At 45.2% G+C, this 18,402-nt stretch overlaps 1 protein-coding gene across 1 annotated transcript in view; it reads left to right on the top strand.

The window, feature by feature from the left end:
* Window positions 1-18,402, top strand: part of RASGRP2 (RAS guanyl releasing protein 2) — a 1,313,980-nt gene that overhangs the window by 1,120,568 nt on the left and 175,010 nt on the right. The window contains exon 9 of the mRNA XM_040327755.1: window positions 2,024-2,305. Within this exon, the coding sequence (XP_040183689.1) occupies window positions 2,024-2,305 (282 nt within the window). The remainder of the gene's footprint in view (window positions 1-2,023; window positions 2,306-18,402) is intronic.

Genomic DNA, 18,402 nt, shown 5'->3' with positions numbered 1-18,402 from the left:
AAATAATATCGGCGATAGCGCAGAACCCTGAGGAACCCCGCAGGACAAGGAGCTATTAGATGAATAATATGTCCCTAGTCTTACCCTCTGAGTTCTATTCTGCAGGAATGAGGCCATCCATGTCAATGCCATGTCCTCAAACCCGGCCACAGACACCAGCCTTTCCAAAAGTCTGGCATGATCTACAGTATCAAATGCAGCCGACAGATCCAGCAATATTAATGCTGAAGCCTCATCGCTGTCCATGGCCCATAGGCAGTCATCCTTAACTTTAATCAGGGTGGTCTCTGTGCCTCTACCAGGGCGGAATCCAGACTGATATTCATCAAAAATATCATATACTCAGCATAATGACTATACAAACATATGCCTATATGGGATAACTACTACCTTTATGAATTGAATACACTTTCGGAATTTTTGGATTGGAAAAAAGCGGGAATAATATTCTTGTATCAGTTACTGTATATGAAGGGGATGCTCTACTTCCTTTTAATATATTAAAAGACCTATCAGTTAAAGGGGTTGTAAAGACAAAAATATTTTCCTCTTAAATTAAAGTCTGACAGCAGCTGATAAAGTAAAAAGTAATGTTTTGCATTATAACTAGTTTGATACCTGTTGAAATCGAGCCGTTTTATTCACCTCCGTCACTCCTGAATCGTTATTCTCACTGACTTCCTGGTTTGCGGTGCGCATTCATTCTTGCTACATCATAGCCTAAAGGGAACTACAGTTCCCATTAGGCTTAGCCTCCATGCCTGTGAGGGATAAGAGAGCATCTTCACGCAGGGCTGTAGTCATAGGGAGGGGGTGAGCACATTCTGCTTTCCACCATGCAAAACGGCACAGATGCTGGTGGAAAGCAAGAAGAGGAGTGACAGGAAATGGCATTTTCAAACCTGGATTACTGTATTTTGGAGGTCAAAAGGAAAAACGAGGTAAGTGATATTTAAATGCTCTAGTTTACAGCAATCAATTGATCTATTAAAAAACAAACCTTTAGTGTTCCTTTAACTTCTACCAATATCTTCAAATATGCCACGCATTACAGAAAAAGGGTATTTATAATGTATTTTTTATATCTATTCAAAAATGTTTTGCCTTTCATTTCTATTCTAAACTGAATGAGTGAGTGAGTGAGTGAAAAACTTATATAGCGCAACACATGCAAACTGAATCGCCTCTGGGCGCTGTATCACTTCCGTGGAACCCTATGACCTAGAAGAGATGGGTTTTAATCCCTCTCATGAAGGCCAAGTGGTCCGACTCCAATCTGATGGTGGTTGGTAGGGCGTTCCACAGTCGCGGTCCCTGGACTGCAACCCTTCGTTCTCCTTTGGATTTGTATCTGGCTTTGGGAATCTGGACCAGGTTTTGATTGGTTTGTTTTACAAGGTGAACATTTTACAATAACTTTAAATTCAGTCCTTCATCTCTTGTACATGACTACAGGTAAGCAAGGGTTCAGTTAGGATCTGGGAATCCCAGATTGGTGCTGGGTTTGTAACTAATAGGTTCCAGAGAAGCAAAGCTGAGTCAAACAGTCATCTTGGTCTTTTGCTGTACATGCCTCTGCAAGTACGTTATATCTTACCTTCATTAATATGCATATACTGTAGATGTATACATTTTTCAGGAGCCACGTGGTAGTTTTCTGCAGACATGTAATTAACAAAGAAAGCAACAACTAAATATGATGTGCATTTACACATTTTTGGCAAGTTATTATTCGAGTAAATATTAGGCACTTTCTTTAGCATGCAGTAATCATGAGCTTTCCATTGAATACATTTTTAAAGGAAAATGTTTTTTAAATTACGTATTTTTTGGTGCTGTAAAATACATTTAAAAAATATTTAGTTTTTAAATTTTGAATATTAACTATTAACATTAACTGTGATATAAGTAAAAATAATCTTCAGTACAGGGTACTTGCATTAAGCATGTAGCTTTACATACGCATGCCTGAAATTTTTTATTTATTTTTTAATTAAACAGGAACATTTATTCTTTCTTGAAGGTCTATGATTCTCTTTTGGACCTCCTTACATCTTCGGATAACTATGCAAGATACCGACGCAGGCTTGCGCTTTGTGAAGGCTTTCGTTTTCCAGCCCTGGGAGTTCACCTAAAAGACCTCATGGCTCTGCATGTGGCTCTGCCTGACTGGTCTAACAAAACCAGAGGTGTCATAAATATCTCTAAAATGCGCCAGGTCTATAAGGTTGTTCAAGAACTGACTGAAGCCCAGAGATTAGAACCTCCCGTGAAAGCCAACTCTGACCTTCTCAACTTGCTAACGGTGAGACATTTCATATGTGATAGAAATGCCATATTAAAATTGAAAAAAGAGATATACTGTACAGGACTATACACAATTAAAATCAACATAAGAACACTAAAAAGGTTAATATCATTTACAGCCACTCACAGACAGGCCTCACTACAACTCAAAAAGCCTTGTGAAATTGGCAACAATAAGAAATCACAAACAAGTGTCAAAGCCTAAATGTAAAATTTTTTTTTTTTTTTAAAACATTGGAATTTAGTTGAAATCTGAAGTCATTTGATCCACCTCATATGAGCACTGGACCTATCACAGGCACTCATCATGAGTACCGATTATGCCCACCCTTTTAGCTCCCTCCTTCATTCATAGAAGCTGTACTGTAGCTTCCATGAATGAATGCAGCAGCATCAGAAGATTATGGTTGCGGGGGTAGGGGAATCGGAGAACTAAACTGCAGCCAGCAGCACAAGGGATACCAGTACTGATTGAAAAGTTTGGGCTATACTTAGGGCCAGATTCTCAAACGAGATACGACGGCGTATCTCCAGATACGTTGTCGTATCTCTGAGTTGCGCGTTCGTATCTATGCGCCTGATTCTTAGAATCAGTTACGCATAGATTTCCCGTAGATCCGACTGGCGTAACTGTGTTACACCGTCGTATCGTAACTGCATATTTACGCTGGCCGCTAGGTGGCGCTTCCGTCGAATTCCGCGTCGAGTATGCAAATTAGCTAGATACGCGAATTCACGAACGTACGCCCGGCCGACGCAGTACATTTACGCCGTTTACGTTAGCCTTTTCCCGGCGTATAGTTACCCCTGCTATATGGTGGCGTAAGTGCGGCGTACCAATGTTAAGTATGGCCGTCGTTCCCGCGTCAAAATTTTAAAATTTTACGTCATTTGCGTAACTCGTCCGTGAATGGGGCTGGACGTAATTTACGTTCACGTCAAAACCAATACGTCCTTGTGGCGTATTAGAAGCAATGCACACTGGGAGATTTCCACGGACGGCGCATGCGCCGTTCGTGAAAAACTTCAATCACGTCGGGTCACACAACATTTACGTAAAACACGCCCCCCTGTTCCAAATTTGAATTAGGCGGGCTTATGCCGGCCGATTTACGATACGCCGCCGCAACTTACGGAGCACGTGCTTTGAGAATACAGCACTTGCCTGTCTAAGTTGCAGAGGCGCAACGTAAATCAGATACGTTACGCCCGCACAAACATACGCGATTGTACGTGAATCTGGCCCTTAGACTTTAACTTAGAGTAGTCATGCACTAACATCCTACTGGTGAAAATTACTTTATTGTACAATACAAGGGATGAGCCGAACGTCAACTTTTTTTGGTTCGCACCAGAACATGTGAACAGACAAACAATTTGTGCAAACACGTGAACACTAGGGATGAGCCGAGCACCCCAGGTTCGGTTTGCAGCAGAACATGCAAACAGTCAAAAAAATTGTTCGAACACGCGAACACCATTAAAGTCTATGGGACATGAACATGAAAAATCAAAAGTGCTAATTTTAAAGGTTAAAATGCAAGTTATTGTCATAAAAAGTGTTTGGGGACTTGGGTCCTGCCCCATAGGACATGTATCAATGCAAAAAAACGTTTTAAAAAATAATGTTTTTTCGGGAGCAGTGATTTTAATCATTCTTAAAGTGAAACAATAAAAGTGAAATATTCCTTTAAATTTCGTACCTGGGGGTGTCTATAGTATGCCTGTAAAGTAGCACATGTTTCCCGTGCTTAGAAAAGTCCCTGCACAAAATGACATTTCTAAAGGAAAAAAAGTAATTTAAAACTACTTGCGGCTATAATGAATTGTCGGGTCGCGGCTATATAGATAAAAGTCATTGAAAAAAATGACACAGGTTCCCCCCCCCCCCCCAGTCTATTACCAGGCCCTTTGGGGCTGGTATGAATATTAAGGGGAACCCGAACAAAAAAAAATGCGTGGGGGTTCCCCCAAATTTCATTACCAGGCCCATCTGGTGAATCGCAGAAGGCCTACTATGATCTGGAGTCGACAGAAGCAGGATTCTATGAGAAGGTCAAGCAGGAAATCCTGGCGCGACTCAGTGTCACCTTGGCCGTTTGAGCACAGCTGGTCCACAGCTGGTTCTTCCAAGTTGAGAGGCCCCCAAGATCGCAGATGTTTGATCTAATCCACCTGGTGCTGAAATGGCTACAGTCGGAGTCCCTGTCTGCGCCACAAATAGTGGAGCGTGTGGTCATGGACCAATTCCTGAGGTCACTGCCAATTCCCCTGCAGAAGTGGGTGAGTCAAGGAGACCCCCAAGTCGGCAGATAACCTGGTGGAACTCGTTGAAAGGTACTTTACTGCATAGAACAAGGTCACCACCCTAACAGCCGCACAGACTTTCCACCCAAAGCCACGGTCTCCCCAGACAACCGGTAAGACTGTTCTAGGGGAAGTGGGTGGTAAGCATGGCAAGGAAGTAGGGGGGAGGATTTTTGCTGCCAGGACTGAAGTTTGGCGTCCCAAACAAGGGAAACCACTGCCTGTCAGCAAACCAAACTGGGGAAACATCAGGTGTTTTCGTTGTCAAGAACTGGGACATGTTGCAGCAAACTGTCCATTGATAGATGAACCAATGCAGTGTGATCTATCTATTAGAAGGCAGTCTTTGTTTGCTGCTGTTTCATGCGCTGCAGCGCCAAATGTGGGGAAACACATGTGTCAAATGACTGTTAATAATAAGCCTATTACGGCCTTGCTGGACTCTGGAAGTCTAGTTGCTTTGGTTACAGCTGAGATGGTTTGAAACTGTGAATTTTCATGCTAAAAAAGTTGCTGTGATCTGTGTACATGGGGATACCCAGGAGTATCTTATAGCCACTGTTCAGTTTAAAACTGGCTTAGTTACGGTGTCCCATGCGGTCGGACTTGTGCCCCACTTGGTGCACAAGGCCATCATTGGTAGGGACTTCCCTAAGTTTTGGGAACTGTTGGATCATCCCGACCCGGTCGCAGTACCTGACTCAGTCGCAGAGCCAGAACTCCTGGCTACTTCTGATATTGTGGGTTCAGGGGACTCCTCTCAGGACTCTCCGAGTTTTCTTTTCTCAGTTATGGCAGGAGAGCTGGAGGAGCCTGAGGAAGTCCCCACAACCAGTAGAGCCGGACAGCCGTCTGCTGACTCTGAGCCTACGTTGGAGTTTGCTGACCTTAATGTGCACAAGGAAAATTTTGGTACTGAGCAGGGCCTGGGAAAATGTAATGGTGATTAATGATGTACCTGTCAAACCAGGGGATAGGACCTGTTTTTCTTATTTCTGCAGCAATGAGGATTTACTGTATCGTGTATGTAAAATGAATGATGAAGTGGTTGAGCAGTTGGTGGTCCTTAAGCCTTACAGACGGGTGGGGTTGGAACTTGCCCATAGGCACTTGCTAGGAGGCCATTTAGGGGTTGAGAAAACCACTGAAAGAGTGTTGCGCAGATTTTACTGGCCTGGGATACAGAAAAATATTGAGAATTATTGTCAATTCTGTCCTGTGTGTCAGATGTCAGCCCCACAGCCCCACTTCCGAAGTCCTTTAGTGCCCTTGCCCATTATTGAAGTGCCCTTTGAGAGGATTGCCATGGACCTTGTGGGTCCGCTCCCCAAATCTGCCCGTGGTCATCAGCATATCCTCGTGATCATGGATTACGCTACCCGTTACCCTGAGGCCGTTCCCTTACGTGCCGCGTCTGCTAAAAACATTGCCAAAGAGCTGTTTATGGTGTTCAGTCGGGTTGGCATCCCTAAAGAAATCCTTACTAGGGTTGAGCAAACCCGAACTGTAAAGTTCGGGTTCGGTACGGACTTTGGGTTTTTCCCGAACCCGGACCCGAACCCGAATAGTTGGAAAAAGTCTGGGTTCGGGTTCGGAGTTCGGGTATGTTTTGGCGCGCTGCACGGCAGCCAATCGCCATTCGTGTTACTACTGTGACTGGGAACTGATCACAGCCATGCCTACTTATGGCATGGCTGTGATTGGCCAGTGCAGCATGTGACGTGCCTCTATATTAGATAGAGGCACACAGCACAGATCGTCACTCTGCTTCACTCTAGATAGGGAAAGGCTGCTGGATCTGCTGCTTAGGGAAAGTCTTAGGTGTATCTGGCTCGTTTTAACTGTATTTCACTTATGTGAGGGAAAGGTTGCTGAATCTGCTCAGGGAAAGTGTTAGGTCTATGCTGTTATACTGCTCCAGAAATATCAAGAAGCACACTTTATTTCTTTGATATCTGCATCATCTTATGGCATCTGGCTCGTTGTCACTGCTTCACTTATGTGACGGAAAGGTTGCTGAATCATAGGGACAGTTTTAGGTGTATGTTGCTCCAGAAATATCAACAAGCACTCTATTCCTGTGACATCTGCTGTGCTTCATATAGTTTAGGAATTGTGTTCAACTATAGGGGCGGTTTCCAATCTATAGGTGACTCTGAATATTTCAACAGCAGTACACCTGCCACACCACCTGTGCACCTGTGATATACTGTGTTTCTGTCAAGTACATAGTCAGGGAGAGTTTGCTGAAATATTTTTTCTATGGTGGCAGTCAGCACTTTATAGGTGACTGAGTATTTCAACAGCACTACACCTGCCACACCACCTGTGCACCTGTGATATACTGTGTTTCTGTCAAGTACATAGTCAGGGAGAGTTTCCTGAAATATTTTTTCTATGGTGGCAGTCAACACTTTATAGGTGACTGAGTATTTCAACAGCACTACACCTGCCACACCACCTGTGCACCTGTGATATACTGTTTCTGTCAAGTACATAGTCAGGGAGAGTTTTCTGAAATATTTTTCTATGGTGGCAGTCAGCACTCTATAGGTGACTGAGTATTTCAACAGGACTACACCTGCCACACCACCTGTGCACCTGTGATATACTGTGTTTCTGTCAAGTACATAGTCAGGGAGAGTTTCCTGAAATATTTTTTCTATGGTGGCAGTCAGCACTCTATAGGTGACTGAGTATTTCAACAGCACTACACCTGCCACACCACCTGTGCACCTGTGATATACCGTGTTTCTGTCAAGTACATAGTCAGGGAGAGTTTCCTGAAATATTTTCCTATGGGGGCAGTCAGCAATCTATAGATGACTCTGTATATTTCAACAGCACTGCACCTGTCCCCTGTGATATACTGTCTGTGCAGTACATTGTTTAGGGCTGGCTTTCTGCTTATCGCTATAGCTAGAGAAATATATAGGTGAATCTCTGCCTATTTCACCAGCTTACACTTTTTTGTATTTATCATTTTTCAAAATTAGGGCAAGACCCTAAATTTGAGAAATATATAGGTGAATCTCTGCCCATTTCACCAGCACTCCACCTTTCCCCTGTGATATACTGTCTGTGCAGTACATTGTTTAGTGCTGGCTTCCTGTTTATTGCTATAGCTAGAGAAATATATAGGTGAATCTCTGCCTATTTCACCAGCTTACACTTTTTTGTATTTAAAATTTCTCAAAATTAGGGCAAGACCCTAAATTTGAGAAATATGAGGACAACGTCAAATAAGGGATGTGGCCGCGGTCGTGGTGCTGCTGGTAGAGCTCCTGTTACAGGGAGAGGACATGGTCGATCTGTGCCAGCTACAAGCACAAGTGAAACACCTTTCTCAGGTGCGAGTAGCCGACAGAGCCTGCAGCGGTATTTGGTCGGGCCTAATCCAGCTCTACGAATGTTCAGGCCAGGAGCAGAACAGGCGGTAGTAGATTGGGTTGCTGACAGTGCCTCCAGTTCCTTCACATTGTTTTCCAACCAGTCTTGTGCTGAAAGCTCAGAGTTGGCGCCTGCAGCCGATGTCCACCATCAGTCTTTCACCTCACCCTCTTGCAAATCAGCCAAGCAGTCTGAGCCCCAAAGCATGCAGCAGTCTCTTCTTCTTTTTGATGAGTCTGTTAGCATGTGTTCCCAGGGCCATCCACCTAGCCCAGCCCCAGAAGGGGAAGAGATTGAGTGCACCGATGCCCAACCACTTATATTTCAGGATGAGTTCATGGGGGACCATCACAGCACGTCTTGCATGATGATGATGAAACACTGGTGCTTTTGCAATTGTGCAGACCGACAAGGAGGGCAGTGGTGAAGACTGGGTGGAAGATGATGTGGAGGACGATGAGGTCCTCGACCCGACATGGAATCAACCTCATGCAGGTGACCCATGTAGCTAAGTGGCAGGGTCCCTTTGAAGTAATTGAAAAAGTTGGGGAGATCAATTACAAGGTGTATCAACCAGGTAAAAGGAAGCCCGAATAGATTTACCACCTAAATCTGTTAAAGCCCTGGAAGGATAGACTGGCATTGACTGCGAGGTCCCTCCCTGTAACGTCTAAAAGCATTGAGGGTTCCTGATAAGGAATAGAGAGAAGTTTTCAGAGTTGCCTGGCTGGCACGACTTCAGCAGTTCAGCATGATATTGTTACTGAACCTGGAGTTCGTGTTAAGCTCAAACCATACAGATAGTGTTGGTCTGTAAGAGCAAGAAGGTTGGTAACAACTGTTCAGCAGTTTATGTGGAAGCTGACAAGCTGTAGGCTTGTTCAGCCTGGTAGTGAGGGCCTGTAAATAGACCGTATAGTTAGAGCCGAGACACGGCTAGGTTTTTTGTTTAACTATTTTTGTTCTGTTTGTTTTTCTGCACACTGTACAGCACCTGTAAATAAGACTTTGTATATAGCACCAATAAACACGGCACTGTTTTCACTTATCCTATGGACTTGGTATCTGTGCCTGCTCATCCCAGGGAGCTTTTGTATCTGCTACCTATCCCCCAGGTTAGAGGTGCCTCTAAGTGTAGCAATATGGTTACATTTAATGAAGGTACAACATGGTTGATGATTAAAACAGGCACATCTAAGTATGCAGGCATCCGGGGTAAAGCTGTCCACATAGACCATCCTCCTCACAGCCATTGATATCAAAACTTCCACACTGCGCTCCACTCCTCAATTTCAGATCGCTCTACTGCAGGGTAGTCTTCCCAGTCATGATTGCAGACTGACAGCGGTAAGAGTCGATGGTGTGGACGGTCTATGTGGACAGTTTTCCCCCAGATGCCTGCATACTTGGATGTGCCTCTTTTAATCATCAACCATGTGAGTTGCTAAATGTTGTACCTTCATTAAATGTAACCATATCGCTACACTTAGAGGAGCCTCTCTTTTCTTTTTATAGTCTGTAGCTCCTGCTCGATTTTGCTCCTAATCCCCTTTTGTAGGCTGCTATTTGTGGATGGACATTTTATAGTTACGCAACCCCTCACATTATTATAATCTTTTATATGGACTATAGACTGGAGGACTTATGAATAAATGGTTGTGGAACAAATCATTTGAGTTTCCATTATTTCTTATGGGGAAATTCTCTTTGATATACAAGTGCTTTGGATTACAAGCATGTTTCTGAAACAATTATGCTCGCAATCCAAGGTTTTACTGTATTGCCATAAAAAAGTATTTGGAGATCTGGGTACTGCCCCATGTAACAATGCAAAAAAAAAAAACATTTTTTAGATGGAAGTTTTTTCAGAAGCAGTGATTTTAATAATGCTTAAAGTAAAACAATAAAAATTAAATATTCCTTTAAATATCGTGCATGGGGGGCCCCCTTAGTCTGCTTGTAAAGTAGTGCTTTGTTCCCATGTTTAAAACAGTATCGCAGAAAAATGCAATTTCTAAAGGAAAACATGGCATTTAAAATTGCTTACAACTGTATTTCCAGATCCCGGCAATATACATAAAAAATCATTGAAAAAAACAGCGTGGGTTCCTCCCCCAATCCATACCAGGCCCTTCGGGTCTGTTATGGATATTATGGGGAACTCCACGCCAAAATAAATAAAAATGGCATGGGGGTCCCCCCAAAATCCATACCAGGCCCTTCAGGTCTGGTATGGATTTTAAGGGGAACCCCCGTCAACATAATTAAAAAAAAAATGGCGTGGGGGTCCTCCCCATAATCCATACCAGACCCTTATGAGTGAATGGGTATTGGGTACATTGTACCCCTACTCATTCAACAAAAAAGTGTCAAAAAAGTAGACAACAGTGTTGTGTCCCGCGATGTCCATGACTCATCTTTAATCGCGGAACAAACATACTCGAAAAATTAAAAAAAAATAAAACACTCTGCTGTCTTTTTGCTGTGACAGATCTTATATATGCAAGGGCAGGACCACGTACCACTGACTGAAGTGGATGACCCTGCCCCCTCTGACAGCACATGATGTCAGAAGGGGTGAGGTCACTTGGTTACGTCACCAAGTGGCCCCGCCCTTGCCTATATAACAATTGTTTCCTTTTTAAAAAAAAAGAACTTGTCAAAACTGTGTATTGTGGTTTACACTTTTTTGGTGAATGGGTAGGGGTACAATGCACCTGATCCCCATTCACATGGGGGGGCAGGATCTGGGGGCCCACCGCCCGCAGACCCCGACAAACACCAGGCAAGGGTTGTGGGGATGAGGCCATGGTCCCCATCAACATGGGACAAGGTGGTTTGGGGGCATGTTGAGGGCATGTGGCCTGGTATGGTTCAGGAGGGGGCTCTCTCTCGCCCCCCCCTTTTTTTGTGGCCTGCCAGGTTGAATTCTTGGATAATGGTCTGGTATGGATTTGGGGGGAGGGCAACACAATGTTGTGTGAAGTTCCCCTTAAAATCTATGCCAGACCCAAAAGGCCCAGTGTGGATTCTGGGGGGGACCCCATGCATGTTTTTTATTTTGGCGTGGAGTTCCCCTTAAAATCCATAACCAGACCAAAAGGCCTGGTATGGACTGGGGGGGGGGACCCATGCCGTTTTTTTCCTTAATTCTGTCATAGGGTTCCCCTTAACCACTTCAATGCACTATATTATATATTGGGCGATCTGGCACGGGCACACACTGGGAACATGCCCAGAAAAAGAAAAGAGCAAAGGAAGCCACAGCGACTTCTTCATACAGAAACAGCATGGAGGTAGGCAAGATGGCGCCGGGTCATCATCCACCCCTGTAGCCAGAACACACACTAAAGCACCTAAACAGGTGAGGTGGCACAAGATAGTGGCTCCCTTAACAGCCCACAGTCCTACCCTCCCTCCCCAGCATCTAACAGCCCAGCTAAAGCCAAATTCAGAATGGATGGAGAGGGATACAATCCTGCAGCAAGCCTGTCACTAAGTCAGGAGATGACACACGGCAACTGCCTGATTCTATTGAATCTTTCCCTATCATGCACCAGCCTGTGATGGACACTGTTTTAAAAGATATGCTGCTATCACTGCGGAATTCATTGCAGACTGATATGATGAAATGCATGCACAGATTTAATTTCAATCGTTTTTTATTGGGTTTTAACATGAAAAGAAAGACATATTGCAAACATCTGGGTTCTCCACAACACAGTGCGGAGGACCTCCAACATTTCCGTGCAGTGACTCGACATAAGTACATACTAATTGGTCTATAGTCTAGCCACAATAAAATAACACAAAACAAAATAAAGTATAATAAAGTAGAGGTATGCATGTCCCAAATATATAATCACCGCCACTTCGGTGAGCGATAATGCACTTTGCTATCGAATGTCTTGTATCAATAACAACAAATAACCAAAATACTTATAAGTGCTTACTGGGGAAATCGAAAGGGGAGAGGGAGAAAAGAAAGAAAAAGTGGGAGAAAAGGAAGAAGAAGAATAAAAAGAAGACGAAGAAGAAGGAGCCATATCAAGTCTGAAGGAGTTTGCAGTACATATAGAGAACACCAGTTAATACAAGTTACAGTGGAAGGTTCGCGTGGGTAATTAAAAGTGATACCAGCTATTCCAAAGCTTCCAATGTTTGCTTGCACCAGATCTACCTCCCATACCAGAGTCAAACATTTGTTCATAAGTTCCATGTGTGTGGATTATTTGCACTGTTTCTGCCAGGCCTGGAGGTAATGGGTCTCTCCAGTGTCTAACCAAAGCCATTCTCGCCGCCATTAGCGCATGGGACAGCAAGTATCGTAGATGGTGTGGCACTGAGTCCATCTCCAGGGAAAGTAACGCCATCCCCGGCTCTGGAACCAGGGCGAGTCCTGTCACTTGATGTATCATTTTGAATACTGATTTCCAATATTGAGTAATTCTAGGGCATGCCCAAAGCAGATGGTGCAGTGTGCCAACATTCCCGCACATCCTCCAACAAAGGGGGGACCCTCCAGGGGCAAACTTAGATAAGCGATAGGGTGTGAGATACCAACGCAGCAGGAGCTTTTGATACAGCTCCCACAAGTTGGCAATCCTAGTGGATGAGTATGTAGCTCTGAGGGCTATTTGCCACTGGTCCTCCGTATACACTTTATTAAAATCTCTCTCCCATGCTCTCATATTGAGAGTCTTTTGGAACACGCATTTATTTTGTAAGAGAGAGTAGAATAATGAAATGCCCCTCACTTTTGGCGACTTAGAGAGGTAATACTGGGGGATCTGGAACGGGAGAGAGATAGAAGTCTCCCGGAAGGTCTTCAGGAGGTGACTAATTTGCAAATACTTGTAGTGGTCGGTCGATGGTATATCTAATTCTAATTGAAGGGTTCTAAAGGTCTTGAGAGCAGGACCAACATATAAGTCGTCAACTTTCAGCCCCCCCTCCCGATCCCACGTGGTGAGAGATATATTAGGAATGAACAGTGATAATGCTGAGATGGGGAGCTTCAACGATGAGGATCGTTGGCCATGGAATGGGTGCAGTACCAGTGACCTCCAAGCAGCCACTGATCCATGAATCGTCGGGCTCATCAATGGGGGTGGGCGGGGGAGGGAGGCACTAGACGGTAGGTAGTCATATAAGTTTCCCCCAGGTACCTGGTGGCTCTCTATTATGGACCAAAGACTAGGTGTTGTGGAGGGAAACCAGCCTCTCAGCTGGGCAAGGATGGAAGCCGAATGGTAATCTCTAATGTGCGTGTGTCCTATCCCCCCTGCTGATCTGTGTTTGATTATCTTGCTAAATGCACAGCGAGCCCTCTTACCTCCCCATAGAAACTTATTAATCAGGGCTTGTAAGGAGGCAAAGAAGGAGGCAGGGGCTGGCAAGGGCATTATTCTAAAGATGTAAATGATTTGTGGGAGGATTTGCATCTTGAAGGCCGCTAGGCGGCCGGACCAAGAAAGTTCAAATCTCACCAGGTTGCTTAACTTAGAGGGAAGTGACTGTAGAAGGGGGTAGTCATTTTCTTTAACTAATTTAGAGGACTTGGGAGTAAGAGTGATACCCAAATGCGAGATCCCCTTTTCTCTCCAAACATATGGGAATCTCGAACTCAAGGATCGCTGAAGCTCTGGGGAAACACCCATTCCCAGGATGTAAGATTTGGTGTCATTGACCTTATAGTAAGACACTGATGAAAATATTCTTAGTGTTTCCTGAACTGAGATCAGAGAGGATTCCACATCTGTAAGCATCAGGATGATATCATCCGCGAAGAGGCTTATAGTATGCAATGAGTCCCTACTTCTAAATCCCTTAATCTGGGGATGTGAACGAATGTACGAGGCCAAAGGCTCCATAAGTAGATTAAATATAAGCGGGGACAGCGGGCACCCCTGGCGAGTCCCATTAGTTATATTGAATGAGGAAGACAGCATGCCAGATATATATACCTGCGCTGATGGGTTGGTGTAAAGTGCCATTATTGCAGAGTGAATTTCGCCCACAAAGCCAAACTTGGTAAGAACCCTTGCCAGGTATTCCCAGTGTATCCTATCAAACGCCTTCTCTGCATCCAAAGCGAGGAGCAGAGAAGGCGTTTTGGTCACATTTGCTGCATGAATGATATTTATTAGACGTCTCGTTGCGTCCGCCGTCTGCCTACCTCTCGTGAACCCTGATTGATCCATGTGGATCAGGGATGGTAATAAATCAACCAATCTGTTTGCGATGAGTCTGGCATAGAGCTTCAGATCGTTGTTCAGCAAGGAAATCGGTCTGAAGTTCTGTAGTGTGTTTGGGTCTTTCCCTGGTTTCGGAAGCGCCACAATAAGAGCACGGAGCATCTCCGTCGGGAAGGAAGAGAAGGAGACAGCCTCGTCATACACCTTGGATAGATAAGGAGCTAGATCAAATTTGAATGCCTTAAAGTACTCCCCTGTGAACCCATCAGGTCCAGGAGATTTGTTAATAGGTAGAGAGTCAATGGCTTTGACAATCTCCTGGACTGTGAAAGGTAAGTTAAGTTCAGCCAGCTGGGATGATGTGACTCGGGGGAGACTGACCTGGTCTAGAAATTTTTTAATCATGGACTCTGTGGGTTGAGTCGTGGTTCGATCTTCCCACAAATTATAAAGGGAATTGTAGTAGCAACTAAACGCATCCGCTATGGCCTGTGGATGATACAGCTTTTCCCCAGTAATAGGATGTAAAATGTAGGGTATTTTGGTCTTATATCTGATCCCTCTAAGGCGGTTGGCTAGCAGCTTCCCGGCCTTATTGCCACTAACATAATATGACATCTTAAGGCGTTTGGTTGCAAGATCAAAGTTGTCAAGCAGTACTAGTCGCAATTCATACCTGAGCTGCGATAGCTGGGTAGATAACGTCGGGGAGGTATATTTTTTGTTTTGAACTTCTAGGGTGTGAATTTTGGTGAGCAAGTCTTGGATGCGCTGTCTCCTCCTTCTCCTAACCCCAGCACCCATTTTTATCAACACTCCCCTTATATATGCCTTATGGGCATTCCAATAAGTCATAGGATTAGCGACAGAATTGGCATTATTAGTAAAAAAATTAAACAGTTCTTCCTGCAGCTGGACCCTAGAGTCCCCATCCTGGATCAGCCTCGAGTTGGACCGCCAGACGAAACATGAATTCACGCCTGGCGAGTCAGCAACCGACAGCGTCACGAGGCGTGGTCCGACCATGTGATGTCATTAATTTTGGATGCAGTAACTTTGGGCAACAGCCACTTGTCCGTGAGAAAAAGATCTAGTCTGGTATAGACTTGGTGACTCGGTGAAAAAAAGGAGAAGTCCCTCTCCGACCCATTAAGACATCTCCAGACATCATAAAGTTCTTGTGTATGAAGAAGCGGTTGTAGTGAGAGGCGGTGTCTATTTGAGCAAGACGTTGAGTCCACGAGTGGATCAGGGGGAAGATTAAAGTCTCCTCAGAGGAGAAGGTAGCCCTTCTGTACTTGTTTAGCCTTCCTAAGGACTTGATGGAGAAACCGGACCTGGTGGTTATTGGGTGCATACACATTCACAATAGTGTACGTAGTGGAGGCAATGTCGCATACTAGAATGTGATACCGGCCCAGAGGGTCGGCCGTCTCACTGTGTTTGGTGAACGACACTGTGGGCCATATTCTTATACATCTAAGGCGGCGGAACGTATGTACTTTACGTTACGCCGCCGCAAGTTTAAGTGGCAAGTGTCGGATTCCCAAACCACTTACCTGTAAACTTGCGGCGGCGTCGCGTAAAGTCCACCCGCGTAAGCCATCCTAATTCAAATGATCCTGGCAGGGGGCGTGGATCATTTAAATTAGGCGCGCTCCAGCGCCGATCGTAATGCGCATGCTCCGTCGGGTAAATTACCCGACGTGCATTGCGCTAAATGACGTCTCACGGACGTCATTTGTTTTGACTGTAACGTAAATGGCGTCCAGCGCCATTCACGGACGACTTACGCAAACAACGTTAAATTTTTAAATTTCGACGCGGGATCGACGGCCATACTTAACATTGAGTACGCCACCTAGGGGGCATCTTTATCTTTACGCCGCGTATCGCTTACGGAAACAACGATAAAACACTACGGCGGGCAAGCGTATGTTAGAGAATCGGCGTGACTAGTCATTTGCATATTGCAGCCTAAGATACAACGGCGCAAGCTGTCGTATCTTAGGCATGTTTAAGTGTATCTCAGTTTGAGAATACACTTGAACATAGGAAACGGACTTACGTAGGCGTATCTGTTGATACGCCTACGTAACTTGTTTAAGAATATGGCCCTGTGTCTCTAATCGCAGTAAGCACTTCACCCTTTTTGGCTGAGGCACTAGCCGTGAAGATATGAGGAAACTTAGGGTGAGTGCAAGAGGGCATTTTCTGCTTATGGAAATGAGTCTCCTGGGCACAGAGAACATCACCTTTATGAAGGATAACCTCATTCCACAGGGATTTCCTCTTCACCGGGTGATTCAAGCCCTTGGCATTTATTGTCAGGAATGTAACTGGCATGGTATGTCCCAACCAAGAGTCATTGCAGAGTAAAGAGTGGATGCATCACTTACAGTTTCCGAAGCTTGCGTATGGTGAAGAGGTTCCCCCATCCATGGGAAGGATCCTGGTGCGCTGGGTGGTTCTTTAGTAGTTGGAAGAAGTTTGGGTTCTCCGACTGTGGTAGAAAGACTCCATACAAAAAAGGGAGAAGAAGAAGAAGAAAAAAAATTGAAACCAAAACAAACAAGGAAGGCAGTAAAGGGATGAGGTAGGCCATAGCTACCCGAGTATAGCGTGCACAAACGCTATTTTAGAACAGGGGAAAAAGTCTAGCTTGGTTAACAAACTCCTCAACGGGGAATAACAGTTCTGAGTGGATTGAAATATCTGTATAGCTCAGCGGACAAATTAGCGGTGCGAGCAGGCGTTTTTCTCGTCGACCAGGTGCCAGTCATCCTTGACTGGTGATGGATCCTCTCTGTTTGGGCCTCTTGTGTCCCCCTCAGGGATAATGAGCCAGGATTTAAGCAGGTCCAGGCCTTTGGAAAGGGAGTCCACAATAAAGTATTTTCCCTTGTTGGTAATGATGAGTTTAGTTGGGAACCCCCATTTATAGGCTATATTGTGGTTTCTTAAGGCTTTTGAGATGGTGTTCAAATTGCGCCTCTTCTGCAGTGTGTGCTGGGACAGATCGGCAAAGAACTGCAGGTCTTTAAATTGATCTGGGACAAGATCTTTGTTGTGCGCTGCTCTCATCAAGCGATCTTTGATATGGTAAAAGTGAAGGCGTAATATAACGTCCCGAGGGATATTATCAGGCAAGTGGGACGGTTTAGGCAGCCTGTGGATCCTGTCTATGGTAACGTACAGCGCTGATACATCAGGCAGGATAGCTGTGATTATGCGGGTAACATGGCCATGCAGGTCTGACTGTTGGACTGTCTCAGGTACCCCCCTTATTTTAAGGTTGTCCCTCCTTGCACGGTCCTCAATGTCTGCGATCTTGGCCCTCACTGCCTCCACCTCCTCATCCCTGGCATCAAGTGCATCCACCAGGCTGTTAATGGTGTCTGCATACTCCACCATTTTGGTCTCCACGTGGTCCACCCTGGCAGATACATTTTGTAAATCTGTACCAAATTTGCGCATACAGGACATCATATCACCATGAAGCAAGGTCCTGAGAGAGACCAACATGTCCTTAAGCGTTGTGTCTAACACTGGCTGATTAGTGGTAGGGAAGCGGTCTATGAAATCGGGGAGTTCCCTGGTGTCATCTCCCGAGTCTAGGCCCACACTAACCTCCGGAGCAGGATCCGTGCCATCCAGCTTAGGCCGCGACTTTTCCGGGCTCCCCGAGGCTGAGGAAGACACCGGGGATTGCCTCCTGGTGGAAGGTGAGTTCCGTTTTGCCGGTTTAGAGCTGGATTGAGCTGCCTGTGGTGTGCTGGCTGCGGATGGTCCGGGAGGCCCGGCGCCATCTTGTCTCTGCTCCCATGCGAAGTACTCCATCAGTTTATGAGGCCGCTGGAGGCCTTTTTTTTGTTCGCCATTCCCGCGGAAGGTCAGCAGGACCTGCACGCCTGGTCAGTGAGTCTCATTCGCCGCTGAGTGCTCTGTAGTTAGGTGCTGTATCCCCGTTGGTGCCGGAGCTCTCCTCTCATGCGGCCATTTCGGTCCTCGCCAAGCTCCGCCCCCCCCATGCACAGATTTAATAATGACATACAGGCTGTATAATCCAGAGTGTAGCACATTGAACACAAGATAAGGGAATATGCTTCCACCATTAATGACTTAGTGGATTATACTGACGAAAAAGAAGGGAATAAAGAGTGGATCAAGGATACGTTGGCAGACATTGAGGACAGATCCA

The sequence above is a fragment of the Rana temporaria genome, chromosome 11, assembly GCF_905171775.1.
Source record: "Rana temporaria chromosome 11, aRanTem1.1, whole genome shotgun sequence".
In the NCBI taxonomy this organism is placed as follows: domain Eukaryota; kingdom Metazoa; phylum Chordata; class Amphibia; order Anura; family Ranidae; genus Rana; species Rana temporaria.
The sequence above is the reverse complement of the archived record's forward strand: the minus strand, read 5'-3'. Positions and strand labels throughout refer to the sequence as shown.